This window comes from Pogoniulus pusillus, chromosome 2, assembly GCF_015220805.1.
Source record: "Pogoniulus pusillus isolate bPogPus1 chromosome 2, bPogPus1.pri, whole genome shotgun sequence".
Classification (NCBI taxonomy): domain Eukaryota; kingdom Metazoa; phylum Chordata; class Aves; order Piciformes; family Lybiidae; genus Pogoniulus; species Pogoniulus pusillus.
In genome coordinates, this window is record NC_087265.1 from 39153118 (window position 1) to 39170605 (window position 17488).

General features: G+C 39.7%; 1 protein-coding gene across 7 annotated transcripts in view; it reads left to right on the forward strand.

Moving 5' to 3' along the window:
* ZNF385B (zinc finger protein 385B) overlaps positions 1–17488 on the forward strand; it is a 188555-nt gene that overhangs the window by 43361 nt on the left and 127706 nt on the right. The window contains exon 1 of one of the 7 annotated variants that reach the window (XM_064161949.1): positions 851–871. The exons of 5 other annotated variants lie outside the window; for them this stretch is intronic. Coding sequence is in view for 1 of the 2 variants with exons in the window: in XM_064161921.1 (XP_064017991.1) it covers positions 1978–2002 (25 nt within the window). In the remaining variant the exon portion in view is untranslated. Of the gene's footprint in view, positions 1–850; positions 872–1613; positions 2003–17488 lie in introns of those variants that run through there. One more of the 7 variants, XM_064161921.1, reaches the window with a different exon arrangement.

Here is a 17488-nt window from a genome sequence, read left to right on the forward strand (position 1 = left end):
GCTTTGTTTGGAAACCCAAAACCTTTCTTCAATATAATGACATTTTTTTTAGGAGTTGCAACTTAGATTAGTGAGCTGTTGAGAAACTGTTAGGATGCCACTTCTCACTAGAGGATATATTGACATCTTCTCTTATTCTGTTGTCTCTTGAACAAGATTGCATTTGGTATGTGGTTCCATATTCTTTCCATCATTTGAGTAACTTCCACAACTGAAATGCTAGGTAACATTATTCTTACAATATGAAATGTATTTATGATAAGTGATTGCTATGTTTCTTTCACATCAGTTATGATTAATTGCTCTGAAATCAAGAGGATCTACTACACTCTTTTAGTACTCCTTATGAAATGTTGATGATGAGACTTGATATTAGGGACAGCTAACATTAAAGATGGTTTCTTCTTTGCAAAGAACTTTAAACTGTGTCTACTGTACTTTGTTCTGTGTTTGCACTGGTCAAATTCCTAAAACTAAGGGGATGGTTTGTGTGTGTGGATGGTGGTCTTAAAAAAAATTAAAAAGAAGAAAGTTGTAATTTCATTGAGGTTGGTTGTTTTTCAGTAATTGTCAAGATACATTAGAGCAAAACATTAAGAAATACCCTAATGGTAAAGAAGACAACCCCACCTTTGAGCAGATAGCTAAGATGAAAAGGGATCTATAGATGCAGAGTCATCATTTTTATTCAGTGTGCATTTCCAGCAGTGATTTCTGTATTTGAAATGACTGGGGAGAGAAAAAGGGACAAATTTGTTCATTTTGACTTGCAAAATTATTCAGATACTCTTTCTGGATTGTATGTATCCTCATCTGGAATCAAAAAATCCTGCCACAATTTATTTCAGGTCTGTTTTGGATAACCTTACAGGTATTATAATCAAATCTCTGTGTCTTTCTATTTCTTTGCAAACTTAACCTAGTTATGATTACATCTGAGTCTTATTATGCTGTGTATTATCTGTGTGTGTTTGTGTGAGTCTGCACCATGATACAATCCCTCTTAGCTTTTTTGGGAAAGGAAATGTATGAAATACCTTAAAAGATAAAAAGATTTACATAGTGGGAAGTCTGTGTGGGAGTAGGAAGAGCATGAATTTAATAAGCCATGGAGATTTTTTCATAGTAAGTAATTAAAAATGATTGGATTTGAAAGGTGAAGGTGTTGGTCATATAGTGCCACGCTTTTAATTGTTGGTTCTGTGCAGATCTTTGCTGGGTCAGGATTCTGAAATTTTTCATCCAAACACTTATGCTTCTATTTGTATATAATAGACTTTGTCTGTTATGTGGTTAAAAAATACTTATTTGTTCATTTGCACAATTCTAAATTAATCTTATTTCGAAGAGCTGTAAGGAATCATTAATTTTTATTACTGGTTTTTCTTCCCCAATAATGAACCTCATCAGAATACAGGCTACTGATTCTCCTCTGTCTCGTGCTCATTGTAGAAAAGACAGAGCTATTTTTAACATTGACACAGTCTAGAGAGACGATTCTTCATTCTGTGTGGTTTGGAGCTGAATCTGTAGAGCCTTTCATAATCATCCCTTTTTTTTTTTTAATGATTTGTTTGAATTTGATCGCTGGAGCTGATTCCATGCATTGATAATGAAGGCTTGGGTTGCTTGTTTCTCAGCATAAATTCACCTCAGACTTCTACTTTGACAGTGCTCTGTGTTTCGGTACGCATGAAGATACAGAACTGAAATTGCTTTGCTTTCTTTACAAATGACTCAGAGTGTGCTTGTCCTTCCCTAAAATGTTGCCAGCGTGTGAAGGATTTTCAATGAGCAATGCAATAAGCCAGCATCTGGGAAGGTTTGAGGCTGCACTGGTATAACAGTGTACTGTCACACAGATGATCAGGGCTGGAGCCAAGTCTCTGTAGCACCGTAGATCATATTGGTCACATACTGGAAGTTTTGTTTACGTAACTTGGTTGCTGTTTAAGCTGCTTAAATAATATTGCCATAATGTGGAGTGGACTTCCCAGTAGAGGTGAGCATGATTTTTATTATTAAACTTCACTGAATTGCATTGTGATATGGTATTGAGTGGATGCTTACATGTTTGGCATTATTTCTGTGTGCATGTCATTTGTGTTTTAGTTAATCTAGTGGAGAGGATAAGAAATTGGCAAGGCATGTAATGCATATTTTCCTTCTCATTTCAGTATTAAAAGTAAGTCTAAATATGTGGCAAGCTCCCTTTACTTGCTTGCTGTTTGCAGAGGGCATCTTTCCAGTAGGTGACTTCCTATGCATTTTAAATGTTTTTGAAACATGTCAGTGATGGTGTATTATTGTTACAGAAAGGAGCTAATTAGCTGTGTGACTAAGTGCTTCTTACCAGAGCTTGCTTTCTGGCTTGTTAAATCTCAAATTATAGTTAGAATGATATGTAAAACACAGGAGCTGTCGGATTGTTCAGATAAACTAACAAAGTAAAGAATGAAATAAATTGTATACTGGATTTGACATCTTGTATATGTCTGTCATTGTTAATATTAAAAGTTATGATCTGTCGTGCCCGGGGTAGCTTCCAGTAGTTCATTTGCACTGACAGCTTGCTTTGAGAAGGGTATAAAATTACTGCCACTTCTCTCTAACCAGTTAAATTTGAGATTTAGTGCAGTAAGTTTTATCTAAGGGAACAGATAGTGTGCTAAAGGTACCTCATGAAGTTCTAGTGATAAATCTTTAGGCACAAAAGAAGCATTATGTTAAACTAAATAGATTTTGGACCTAAATATTTCTCAATAAACTTTTAAAAACATTTCTCCTATAGCAGAATACAGAAAAATCAGTTCAACTTAATTACTTTCTAAGCATTGATGTTATAATATATTTCAGTTGTGGTGAGACCTACTATGATTATATTTGCATTTGCTAACAGTATTTTTATTTTTTAATAAAAGAAGGAAAGATACTGAAAAAAATTAAAGTGTTTTTCTTGCTTGCTATAGAAATGTCTATGCTTACTATGTAAAAGACTGCTGTGGGCTCTTTTTTTATGAGGAACTAGGACAGCTCATGCATTTTCCTGCTAAATATATTTATGAGACAGCTGTTTTATAGCTTTCAGCTCTAAAGTTATAGATAAGTGTGTATTTGTTTGACAGAAGATTCGAGAATTTCCATTTACTGCCAGTACATGTAAAGCTTGGCTAAGCAGACTGCATCAGGAGCACACACCATTTGTATTAGCCAATCTGTCTTTGCAAGTCCCAGGGCCACTATCTTGCTAGAAGCCACTGTGTGCTTTTGAAAGCATGAAATTAGTTTTATACTGAGCACATGGTTTCTCATTTAGCAGTTCTTTTTATGGTAATGGTCAATTTATGGTTCAGTGCTAGAATTTTGGTGTTCTGTCAAAGCTGATAGCTTCTGCTAAGGTGTACCTTGGAGATAAACCCAACCAAATAAACCCCAAAACAACAACCCCTACCCAAAACAACACCCCCTCACACACAAAAATATAGACCCCAACCAAAGAACAAAACAGAAAAATAAACCAACAAAAATGTGATGGGAATCATAGAAAAACCATCATAAAAGGAAAATTCTCCCCAGTGACCTAGACTACTCACATTTATGATAGCATTTTGGGGTTATTTTGTTGTAGTCTTTCAGATAACATTTGTAAGCATGTTTTTTATTCATGATGTAAAATGATTAAATTCCTTGTCACCCCCTTACACTATAGACAGTTATATAAGCACTTTGCAATAAGCGTTTTTCATGACCTCTACTAATACTCTCTATGTGCTTAATGATCAAGGACAAAAAACATGTGAAAAATATATGTGAAACACCCTCAATGGTTGGTAGAGATGTCTTTTTGGACTGCAACTTTAGAACACATTGCTAACTTTGCTCTTTGGTAATGTATAGGATTCAAAAAAGGTTTTAGTAAATTTACATTTGTAAACCCTCTTTTTTTAACCATTTTTTTATCATTCTTGACAGAGGGCAGTCTAACTGCCAGATTGCTAACTGTTCCCTTGCTCAGTAGCTATCTAGCTATCTTTAGTCAAAGATTAAGGTGGTTAGCGTCATGTACTGCTAGACTTCACTTGGGTTACTCTGTCCAGTTTACCTTAATCTCTGTTTTATATTAGGTAATATTAAATTGTATTGCTCATTAATTTTCATCTGATCCTGCAATAACCCTTTTTGATGTTACAATATTTGCTGCTTTGCTCAGTTCTGTCTTCAAGGGACAATATTTGACACTGTGTTTTGTGTGGTGGGCTCTAGAACCAGTAATGTTTTTTATTCTTGAGCACTGAGGAAAGATCCTCATCAGCTGTAGGTATTCTTGAAAAAGAAGCAGCTGGAGAACGTAGGTTTGAGAGTCTTACTTAAGAAGTAAACTTAAGCTAGTGTCCTTTGTTAGTTTTTTGGAACTAAAATGCTTTTTAGACCTATCTCCTGTTGCTGGAGGTGATACATTCAACTTGTGACCTGTTCTAGTGGGAAGTGTCCCTGCCTATGGAACTAAATGATCTTTGAGGTCCCTTCCAACCTAAACCATTCTATGTTCCATCATCATGGAAGAGGAATAGAAGTGTTCAAGAAAAGACTGAATGAGACACTTAGTGCCATGGTCTAGTTGATTGGACAAGGCTGGGTGATAGGTTGGGCTGGATGATCTTGGAGGTCTCTTCCAACCTGGTTGATTGTGTGATTCTAAGTAGAAGCTATGAAGACAACTGCTTTCTGTCAAAAACACTTGGAAGGTGCAGCAAAGTGTCACTTTAACAGAGCTCCTTTCTCCAAGCCGCATTGTTTTGACCATCCTGTAGTCACAAAACAGATGCAGACTGACAGCTTGTATTTTAGACAGCTTCATTTTTATTTTTGTTTGCTTTCATGTGTCATTTTAGGACCTTTGAATAAATTTGGATGCTGCTCTTCAAAGTGTGCTTCAGGGCTATCAGATAGAAATTATTATTACAAACACTTGGAAAACAATGTGTGACATGTCACTACACTGACATGTTAAGCTTGTTTACTTCTCTAAATGCTTGAGATAGAATGCCTTTCCTTCTCCTTTTATTCTTTCTGAGATTGTTTTTATGGCTATGAATACAAGCTTGTCACATTTCAAGCTGGCTAGTTCTTTGTTCCAATAAGCTGTTGTTTGCAAGGAGCTTTCAGCCTCAAAGATCTTGCATCCTCTTCCAAGTGTTTTTATTGATGCATGTTTCCTCTCCTGCTGTTTCACATTGGGGAAGTGAGAAGCAAGATTTGGTGTGCTTGTTGTACACTGGACAAAACTGCTTCTCTTCCTTGGTAGTGAGTTCTATTTTTCAAGAGCCATTTGTACATCAGATTGGCAGTTATCACATGGTATCATAATTTTAATGTCTTCTGTAGGCAACATGAGTATTAATGTATGATGGTCTTTAGCACTTTGAGAGGATTTAGGCAATGGTAGCTTCATCACTGTAAGGTTACTTACAAGGAGATTCTGAAGAAGAGGATAGCTTAAGCTAAAAGGAAAAAAAGTGATAGGGGAAGTGGCATGGAGTTGTAAACAATTTCATGTCAATCACTTGATTGTGGGAATCAAATCTAACTCTTCATGGAAATCTTCAGGTCACTGATGATTCCTGGCAGAGGGTCTGAGCAAGCTGAGAACTGCAGTTCGCTGTGGCAGCCTCGTTGACACCCCACTGAAGAATTTTCCCTCTCCACAGGCTAAAGAGGCAGAGATGCTCTGAAAGTCTCGCTCTGAATCTTCAGCCAACAAATTGTGTGTTCCTCCATATATGCTTCCTGTTCTGTTGTATGCTGAGCAGTGCTTACAACTTGTCCTTGAAGGAAAAATGAACTAACGTGTGGGGGTTTTTTTGTTGTTTGTTTGTTTTTTTGATGGGGGTGTTTGGAAGTGGGGAAACCAGGGTACTTTTTGATCTGTACATGTGTAAGGAAAGTGCTTTTTGTATTGACACTAGCAGTTAGAACAGGTGAAAGACTAAATTCCTTACCCTTGAGTAGGTTCAAGACCTTTTTTTTTCCCTCCTTTCTCCCTGTTTTTAGGTCTGTGATTGTGCAGTGTAGATCTCGGGAGGAGATGAGAACATCTTTTAATACTCCCCAGGTGGAGAAGTACAGATCCTTTAAGGACTAAGATTATCATATATATGCAGTGAGTTATAAGAGCTACTTGAAGGAAAGAATATGACTGTGAAAACTCAGTAGACAAAACCTTTCTCAGTAGACACTTAAAAAAGTGTCCAAATTTTATCAGGGCAAGAAATTGTGGTATGATATGTGTAGTATTATCACTTGTTAGTGTATGTGGTTGCTCTGGATGATCTATGAGATATGTATTCAGATCACTTGTATTCGGATCATTTCAGGTGTTTCCAGGTCTGGAGAGTTTTGAGGGGCTTGTGATGCATGTTTTCAGGGGGTTAGTTTGTTTAATCTTTTGTTTGTTTGTATTGTTAGCTATTCACTTGTGAAATGTTTATACTGGGCAAGAAGATTAAGAGAGAGCAGGTCTCTAGCATGCTGCTTTCCCTTTTTCTCTCTTCAAGTATTCTGTAATGACATAATTAGAAGTCAGAACATATTACCTGAAAGTTTGTGACTTCCATCCAGGGGCCTCCATTTTCATTCTTTAGGTGCTTCATATTAGGTGGAGCAGAGGGAGGAAGAGGAGGGAAGAAATCTGTGAAGGAAATCCCTAAGAGTTTCTGCCTTTCTGCCCAAACTGGATTAGAGATTTTCACATATGTACAATCTCCTCTCATTCAGCCTAGGGTGTTTGCAGTGATGACAACTTGAAAAACTTTTTTCAGTATGATTAGAAGGACATCATAGTTCTGGGACTCAGCATGTGAACAGAAAAGGAGGTTTCTGTGAACACAAAAGGAGGGTTTTTTTAATCAGCAAAGCATGCTTAAATGGAACACGGGGAGAATAAAGAGGTGAGGAAGTTCTTTAGGCTTTAGAGTGGCACATCTGGATAAAGAGTCACTGAAATCACTTCATCAGGAGAAAACAGACTAGTTGGAAAGAACTGAGGGTTATTCTTAGGAATTGCAATTAGTGTATTGTTGCCAGCTTTGTTCATGGTACTATTGAAGCCAGTAATGTCTCCAGTAAAGGTTCTGAATAGCAAAAATCCATCCTTTCTGTTAAGTAATCACTGTAGTGACCTCTTTTTAAGGAAACATAAATAGCTCTTGGCACCTGTGTACCCAGGTTACTTCTGAAAATAACATTCAAGCTTTTCAGCCTCTTTGGTTGCTGAGCCCAGACTTTGAGACAAAAAACAAAGCTGAAACACCAGAAGTTTGTTTGGAGGGAATTAAATCATTATGTAAACATCCTCAAATTTTTGTAGACATGATTTTAGAGAATACTTGCAAAGTGATGTGGTACCAGATTTTTGTTAATAACTATTGACAGAAACAAGGAAATAACTGGCAGAAACAAGGGAAAATATTGTATCAAACACTTGCTCATTTTAATATTTTTTCCTCTCTAACAAGTATATCTCTTTTGTTGGAAAAATACATTTTTTATTTTTTCCTCCTTTTCTCCTTCATCAAAACAAGGAGTTAAGTTCTTGCCAGAGAGAGCAGCATTGGAATGGGCTGCCCAGGGAGGTGGTGGAGTCACTGTCCCTGGAGGTGTTCAAGAAAAGACAGGATGGAGAACTTAGTGCCATGGTCTAGTTGACTGGATAGGGCTGGGTGCTAGGTTGGCCTGGATGATCTTGGGGGTCTCTTCCAACCTGGTTGATTCTATGATTTTATGATTATTATATATTGTCTTCACTGGGAAAAAAAATGAGTTGACGTTGTTCTCCTAATTGTATATTAGACTTCTACTCTGGAACTTACTGTTATTGCATGGTATTTATTGTGGCGGAGGGGCAGCAGCCCCAAAACTGAGGCCTCTCTATGCCTCTACATGCCTGGACATGTTTTTCTGCCAGGACCCACGAGGCAGTAAACAGGTTGTGTAACACACACACGCCCAGCCCGTGTACCCCGGGGTTCTGCCCAGGTAATCCCCTATTGGGAGGTCCAGGCAAACATCTACTGGCTATTGGGGCAAGGTTTGGCTTACTGCCAACCTGATTGGTCACTTTGTATGCCCAAATGAGCCACGAATCTCAGCCCAGAACCTATAAAGAGGGGTGCATAGGAGCACCATGTGGTCAGAGGTTCAAACTGTTCACAAGTTCAGAGCATTCATGAGCATTCAGACTCAGCTCTGATAGCAGCACCACGCTGCCCTGACCTGCTTGCATGGCCTAGACACAGGATCAGGCCTCACTCACTTGCAAGCATTACAGAGGCTCAGACCTCATGCATTCATCTCAAGGTGCAGTTAAGCTACCTGCGAACCCTTTGAGAAGCAGAGCACATGCATGCCTGCACTCCATACATATATGGGGAGCCGAGAGACCCCTGCCTAAGCCTAGAGTTATCTTGATTTATCTATGGAGTTAAGTCTCCCAGCAGACCCTGCTAGCCCGGCATAGATACTGCTTGCCAGTTATCCTGTAAGTCTGGAAAGATCCAGGCCCAGCAGACCTTCAGTCTGCAAACCTGCAAACGCAGCCTGCTAGCTGTGAGACCCTGTCAGAAGCTACACGGACAAATCCTTCTCCTGCACCTGGAATTCCTGCTGGCTGATCATCCCTGGACACAAAGCTTCCAGAAGAAGCAGCATCAAGGCAGAGACCACACCAGGAGAGAAGGTTAGAGAAATTCTGTTAACCCAGAGACTGGGAACCCTTATCAATTCCCCTGCAAGCCGGGACAGATCTCCAGCTTCATTAAGACCACAAATACTGGGCACACGCTGTGGCAGATTCCTGGGAGGGTGGTTAATGATTAATACCTGAGAACAACACACCTAAGTAAGCTTTAATTCCTTTGTAATATAAGTTACCTCTATCTTTAGAGCACACACAGTTTCAGCCCTTGATGGGCAAACAGCATAGTTGTTAAAAGGCATTAAGCCTAAGGGAATTTCTCTCTGTCTATAGTTGTTGATAATTTGATATTTCCATTTAATAATCAATCCCTGTTAATATATCCCAAGCTATTTTCATAAACTTGCAAACAGACCCTGATTTCATAGTGTTTGGGGATGGTACAAATTTGTAAATATTAATTTTAATAAATAATTTTATAAAAAATCAAAACCACCTCAAATTAATCTCTCACCTCCCCCTAACAGGGGAGGAATAGAGAAATTCCCTCCATGACACCTATGGCATTGGTATCCTTCTGGATGTATTGCTTCTCAACTGGACTATCAATGAAGCTTAAAATCTGGATCAATAAAGTAATGATTTACTAGCAGCTAATGATTCAAGTTATGCTTTGTAAGGAAGTACTCACCCATGAATATCTTGGTGACAAAGCTATTTACTTTAAATGCTTTATGAATTCCTAGATTTTGGAAGATTTTTGTTGTAAATAATCACCTTTGGTGATCAAATTGTGCTGATTGATACCTGTCTGAATATGAGCCAGCAGTGTGCCCAGGTGGCCAAGAGAGCCAGTGGCATCCTGGCCTGCATCAGGAATGGTGTGGTCAGCAGGAGCAGGGAGGTCATTCTGCCCCTGTACTCTGCACTGGTTAGACCACACCTTGAGTACTGTGTTCAGTTCTGGGCCCCCCAGTTTTAGGAGGGACATTGAGATGCTTGAGCGTGTCCAGAGAAGGGCGACGAGGCTGGGGAGAGGCCTTGAGCACAGCCCTACGAGGAGAGCCTGAGGGAGCTGGGATTGTTTAGCCTGGAGAAGAGGAGGCTCAGGGGTAACCTTATTGCTGTCTACAACTACCTGAGGGGTGGTTGTGGCCAGGAGGAGGTTGCTCTCTTCTCTCAGGTGGCCAGCACCAGAATGAGAGGACAGCCTCAAGCTACGCCAGGGGAAATTTAGGCTTGAGGTGAGGAGAAAGTTCTTCACTGAGAGAGTCATTGGACACTGGAATGGGCTGCCCGGGGAGGTGGTGGAGTCGCCGTCCCTGGAGCTGTTCAAGGCAGGATTGGACGTGGCACTTGGTGCCATGGTCTAGCCTTGAGCTCTGTAGTAAAGGGTTGGACTTGATGATCTATGAGGTCTCTTCCAATCCTAATAATACTGTGTTACTATGTATCAGTCACTAACAATTAGTTAAGCGTCAGAAACAGCCTGTTGCTTCATAAGTGTATCAAACTACTCACAGGCAAAGAAGTGTTAAAAATGAGAAAAGCATAACTTTTGGATTAGTTTGAAATAGGTATCCAAACCATTAAGTAATTATGGTTAAAAAAAACATTGAGCTGGCCTAATTTCACATGTGATTTGCTATATAATTATTACTTTTAATTTATAAACAGACTTGTGAACATCTTGCAGTATGACAAGCTTTTAGCCAAAACTGTCCTGTTGTTCCCAGCGTGATATTTGTTCATTGATCCAGCCCAATTTTATTGGAATCTTCTGAGAAATGGGAAGAACAGAATGGGTTATTGCAAGAATGCATAAAAGCTATTGGGGATTTCCATGCTCTGCAAGTGCTCTGCAGCCGAAACTTGTAGCTTCTCCTCCCACTCTTCCATGCACATACCTACTTGGGAAGGTGTCAGTGGGCTTGGTGGTGAAGAGGGAGAGAACTGGGTTAGAAATTTGATGTGATGTACCAATTAAAGAAGTAAATTAAAATTGAGAGAGCAAAAGGCATTGATTTATCCTGATACATGAAATGAAACAGCAGTGTGGCTGAAGTCAGAATGTTCCAGACTCCTCGAGGCCAATTGCTGTCACACATGCAGTTTATCTGACTTTAGTAATGATTTATCATGCACCTAAGGTTAAGCATTTGTGTAAGCATTCACAAGTTGTTGGGTATTGTTCGTGAACAGGAGTTTGAACAGGAGCAGAAGAAAATGTAACTCTGGTCATTGAAAACTCCATCTTAAAAACAGTTACATTAAATCAAGATGAAAAGCAGTACATTTTTGAGGATAGGCCCAAAGAAATGCTACTTGAGATAATGCATACTGGATTTTGATTGGTTTTATTTTGCTTTGGTTTTGATCTGGTTTTGACTTTCTGGGTGCTAGTTTGGTCAGTTCTCTTCTTTCCCTGCTTTGAGAATGTGAAGCTGCCTAGAGATGTGCAGTGCTGCAGTACTGTACCCCAGAATGTAGGGCGATGCTGATGCATCCCAGGGTTTTGCTGCCATTGATTGTGTTTAGAGGCAAATGAGAGTGTGAATTTTGTGTGTATTTGGGGGGGAGTTGGTTTTTATAAACCATTTTTTAAACCTGGGAAACCTCATGGTAAAATATTTGTTTTGAGGCGTTGCACAATTAATCAGGAAAATAATTCTGAAGGAATGCACAAGCATTCTAAATTTTAAGGACTTGGTGTTGCTTTGTATTTTTTAGCAAGAAACTGCTATTTCTATCAGTGTGATGTACTTCACATTTTCATCTGCTTTAGAAACACAATTTCATATAACAAACTTTTTTTTCCCTGAAGTGTATTTGATGCATAATAGGCATGTTATTAGAGAAAACAAAATTCAAAAGGTTAACAATAGCTTTATAAATAGTTATTACCATTGTTTCAAGTGAAACTTCCAGCCACCATTACTGAATCCTCTTTTGAAGTGAAGCTTTATTGAGTTCTTCAATTATTGATGTAGGTTTCTCTGGATGGTAGTCTTTTACATACAAGAAATACATTTAAAGGGCTGTTAATTTATTGAATACCAAGAAGCACTGAAATTTAAAGACCTATGTGAAATGGAAGTGATATATTTCTGTCACATTTTTTGTTGAGACTATTGGCAGAAGGAAAGAGCAAATGTTAGCGGATAACAATCCAGTCCTGTTCAATATCTTTATTGATGACCTGGACGAGGGGATTGAGTCCAGCATCAGTAAGTTTGCAGATGACACCAAGCTGGGAGCAGGTGTTGATCTGTTGGAAGGTAGGAGAGCCCTGCAGAGAGACCTGGACAGGCTGGATAGGTGGGCAGAGGCCAATGGGATGAGATTTAACAAGGCCAAGTGCAGGGTTCTGCACTTTGGCCACAACAACCCCAAGCAGCACTACAGGCTGGGGACAGAGTGGCTGGAGAGCAGCCAGGAGGAAAGGGATCTGGGGGTACTGATAGATAGTAAGCTGAAGATGAGGCAGCAGTGTGCCCAGGTGGCCAAGAGAGCCAATGGCATCCTGGCCTGCATCAGGAACAGTGTGGCCAGTAGGACAAGGGAAGTTATTCTTCCCCTGGACTCAGCACTGGTCAGACCACACCTTGAGTCCTGTGTCCAGTTCTGGGCCCCTCAATTCAAGAGAGATGCTGAGATGCTGGAACATGTCCAGAGAAGGGCAACAAAGCTGGTGAGGGGCCTGGAACACAAACCCTATGAGGAGAGGCTGAGGGAGCTGGGGTTGTTTAGCCTGGAGAAGAGGAGGCTCAGGGGTGATCTTACTACTGTCTACAACTACCTGAAAGCACATTGTAGCCAGGTGGGGGTTGTTCTCTTCTCCCAGGCAGCCAGCAACAGAACAAGGGGACACAGTCTCAAGTTGTGCCGGGGTAGGTATAGGCTGGGTGTTAGGAGGAAGTTCTTCACAGAGAGAATGATTTACCATTGGAATGGGCTGCCCAGGGAGGTGCAGGCACTGTCCCTGGAGGTCTTCAAGAAAAGCCTGGCTGAGGCACTTAGTGCCATGGTCTAGTTGACTGGATAGGGCTGGGGGATAGGTTGGACTGGATGATCTTGGAGGTCTCTTCCAACCTGGTTGATTCTATGATTCTATGCATGTTGCATGTTGCTGCACTGGAGTTCTACTCTGGAAAAGACAGTATGTTTACAATCATGAAGTGCTTCTATTTTGCTTAAATACATGGGAGCTGGTGGAGTGACAGACACATACTTTCTTAGATTAAATGCAGTAATTTTTCATCTCATTATAGCTTTGCTTCAGAAATATTTGTTATGGTTACCCAGACTTGAAGCCAGTGGGTGAATGGAGAAAACAAGGCTGTCTATACTTTGAAAGTATTTCTACTTTGTACTGTTTTTCTTACTTGAACACTTACTTCAATAGTTAGTGAGCACACTACCCTGGCTGCTTTGAGTCTTTTCTCTGCAAAGTCGATGCAGCCCATGGAAGTTACTTTACCTGCTTTAACTAAGATAAGAATCCTAATGATAATTTTTCATGCATTAATTGAATAACTGGAGACTGGATTGCAGGAATGTGTTCCTTCTGCTGGCTGATGATTACCAGGCTGTTTGACAGCTGAGACTCTCACCCATCCTGTACTAGAGGTTTTATCATTCTCGGAACTGACAGGTGCACACTATGCACAAGGGAGTTGATCCGGCCTCTCTCTGAAAGAGGATGTGCCTTGTTTTCCAAAAGCAAACCTGTGATGGTTTGGGTGTTACCTGCCCCCCTCCCCCCCCTTTGGAAAACCATTCAGACTAGAGTCAGTGACTCTGGAAAATGAATGAAGCTTTCTGTTTACAGCTTAGCAGAATATACAAGCAGATATTTACAGTATATACAGCTATAGACAGAAATATACAAGTTAAGAAGGTTATACAAAAACACAACAGCCCTCCCAGAAACCTGAGTCCCCAGGAGGGCTCTCAACCACCCTTCCACCTTTCCTCCTACCCCTCTCCCTTGCCCCAGAAAGATTGGAGGGTTGGCCGGGGGAGTTGGGAAGCAGGTGGATTTAGTCACACAGATGGCAGGTTAGGTTAGCGAGAGATATGCAGCCCAAAGCCCAGAGAGCAGCTGCCTTATCTATGTTTACATTCTTATTCTTATACATCTCAGCAAGCCTATGAATGAAGTAGGCATCATCGTTTTCTTCTCGCAGCCTGTAATCTAATTCTTCTCACCAAAACATTCTAGCTAGCTTCAAACTAGCACCAAACCCTATGTGGCAAAACAAAGGAAAACTCTGGAAAAAAAAACACAAGGAATTGGGAAAGATTAGATAAGGTGCCCATGTACAAGAAAGGGAGCATGTGAAAAAAGAAAGAAAAAAGGAAAAAAAAAAAAATTCTGTCTTGTGTAGTCCAACATTTCAAGCTAGAAATGCTATATCCTAAAATGTGTCAAAAATAGCAGCTTGTAGTAGTTGTCAAGTGGTGATAATCTGCAATAAAACTGATGTGCTACTGTAAATACACTTATCCTGAAATTGAAATCCCCTTGCAGTATTATTTTCTAGGACATCTACTGCACAAACATGTTGTTTATTGCCTGCCTTTAATGGAGTTCTAGGGTCACCAGAAATTGTATTGCAAACTCAAGGTTTCAGATGTTACTTAGCTGTTACAAGCAGTACCAGTGCAGAGACACAGTGGAGGACTTTTTGAGGAGTGCAGTCTTGTAGGATTAGTCTTTATTTTTTTGTACTTTTCCTCCCCTTTGATTTTGTTGTTGAACATTAATAGAACATGACCATGTTGTTGTGGTGTGGAGCAATCAGCTGCCAGAGTGAAGTCTGAAGGGACATCTGCCAATTAACTGAAAATAATGAGAAAAATCTTCTTCTTATGCTAATCAAAGCAAACTTCTTATCAAGAAATTTGAAAGTCAACAAATTTGTAAGCAATGTATGGTCTACCCTGACTCTTCTGGTATTAAACAGAATTGGAATCGGTGCATCCACTGAGGCTTGTAGACTCTGAGGACCAAAGGAATCACTAAGTCTTATCTCCTGTACAACGCCAGACAAAAGAATCTCAAACATTAATTCCTTCAGCAGAAGAAATTGCCTTTCCTAATGTGCCAGTGCTTGCTATTAAGTCCAATAAATCTGCAACTGAACCAGAAAATATTATTTAGAGACACATCCAAGTTCAATTTAAGGATTCCAGAATGTGATGGTTTTGTTACAGTCTCCAGTTGTTGAGATAACTCCTTACCTCTGCAGTTAAGAACTGCATCTTGCCAATTTGAATTTTCTAATTATGAGGTGCCTTTTCTTCCCTGTTATTAAAGTACTCCACTTATTAGGTACATTCCTCTTTTAAAACAGCAAGGACGCTTGATTTAAAGTCCTGCACTGTTTGAATTAAGTGTGCAGTTACAAGCACAGATCGTGTAGCATCTGAAAAGAGCGAGTGCTACTTTTATTCTTTGAATCTCATGGTTCGCATCGGTGGTCTCAGTGCCTCTTCAGTGCATCAGGATGACAGCTTTGCCTCCACGGTAGTGGTCTGTCGGGTCCTGGGTTTTACAGTCTGCATGGCATACTCTTAACTGGTAACAAATACTCCTTCAGGCAGAATTGAGTTCATAAAGCTAGCTGTCTTAGCACACAGTTAGGAACATAATACCAATACATCTCAAGATTTTTTAGGACTTTTACTGCCTTTTCCTCTCCTCCAGTCAATTTTCAGCTGGCAGGATCAAGAATTTCTTGCTGACAACTTGTGAAAGGACACTGTTTCTTAGTTGTATCCCTTGCTTATGGTATGCTCTGCTTGTTTTCTGTAGAGGCTGGCCTCTGTTCCGAAAACTGTGTGTTAAATACTGACAGGCAGCTGTGCAGCATCTCTCTGTCCTCCTTTTGGTAGCACCCAAGGTTCATAGTGACCTTTGGCACCTGAAGTTATTTTGCAGTTGGTTCTTTAATGTTATTGGGGTTTTTTGTTTGTTTGTTTTGTTGTTGTTGGAGGTGGTTTTTTTGTTTAGTTTATTTTTTCTTGGGTTTTGTTTTGGTGAAGGTTTTTTGGTTGTGGGTTCTTTTTTTTCTATGTTTTTGTGAAGCTTAATATCAATGTGGGAATCAGAGTGGTGTAGTTTTAGTTTGATTTCCTTTACATATTTGTTGTCTCACCTGATTTTCTTAGCATCGATTTCAAGGACTTTTATTTCATAGAATCATAGAATCAACCAGGTTGGAAGAGACCTCCAAGATCATCCAGTCCAACCTATCCCCCAGCCCTATCCAGTCAACTAGACCTTGGCACTAAGTGCCTCATCCAGTCTTCTCTTGCACACCTCCAGGGACAGTGACTCCACCACCTCCCTGGGCAGCCCATTCCAATGGCACTCTAAAGCATACCTTCAGTGAAGAGGCAGAAAACAGGTAATATAGAATCTTCTGCCTATTTCCTACCCAGCTTGTAAAGGCACTATATTTACTGATTTACTTAGCAGATTTTTTTTTCAGAGTTTTACCTGAAGTTTTGGAACTAAGAATATCTGCAATCTAACCATGTAAATAATGTTGTTATTTATCTTCTTTGGTGCACTGATACTAGTACTTGACAGGCATGCCCATTAGTCATTGTCTTCTTCCTCCTTCATTTGAATTGGAGACAATATCATGCAGTTTTATATCCAGGTTGTTATCCTAGGGATTTCTTTATCTCCTCTGGAACATGTCCTCAGCCCCTACATCCATCAATACACAAAAATGTGTTTCTGTAGTCTGTGCTAAGTGTGGAAGCACTGTGTAAGCATGCAAATTTATTTGGATGACTAATTCCTTCCTTTTTAACTTGAGGTAAAATGCTTAGTTTAGTTATATGGACTGCCTGACAAGATGTCACTGTGAACAAGCTTTCTTTTAAGCCTGTGACTTCAATACTTAATATTAATCCTTCTAATACCTTGCAATGTGGTATTCAGGATTTCTGACTCCAAAGGCTGTGCTGCCAATATGTAGCAGGTGTTTTTTTTTCTAATACCAAACTTGGTCCCACAGAGAAGGGAGTGAAAATACTCTATAAATGTAGGTGTTGCTTGGAATTTAATTCTACAATTTCTGTACCACTCGCAAACATACCTTTTATTTAAGCTCTTCTCGCTTCTGTGGCAGGATGACCTCTAATCCATATGTGTACCTGTATTCAGAATTTTGGGAGTGCTGTCCATGAATAAAGTAAAAAAAAAGAATATGTGGCAACTGAAAAAAACAGTATAGTTTGAATAATAATAATAAAAAAGTTACTTTGCAGCAGTAGCTGAAGTGGAAAACAAACTAAACCAGAAGTAGAGTTCTGCTCTTCTGTGCATCATTGAATGTGAGGGTTGGTCATGCTTGAGTTACTGAGGTCTTTTTCCAGCTGTCTAAACCTTCCCTCTACTTACTCCTGTTGGAGCTAAGAAGTTACTTCAAGGGAGTTACTGTTTTTTTCTGAAGCATCTTCTTACACTCTTATAGTCTAACTTTAAATGTTATGTAGTCACATGGTGGTAGAATTTTCTCCCTTTGTCTTTCAGCATCAGAGTTTTTTTACTGTTGAGAAAAATCAGTTATAGTGTGATGTGCTCCCCTGTAAATTGTGTTCTTTTGGCTGCAGATTTAAGTTTAAAATTCATGAAGGTTTTCTTTAATAAAGTACTCTTAAGGCCTGTTGTTTGGTAGTTGGCCGCTTGTTTTATGACAAACCTAATGTTGCCTTTTCTGCTTCATGCTTCATCTCTGAAAGGGTCTGAGTTTTTTGAAAGACAGTGTTAGAAGT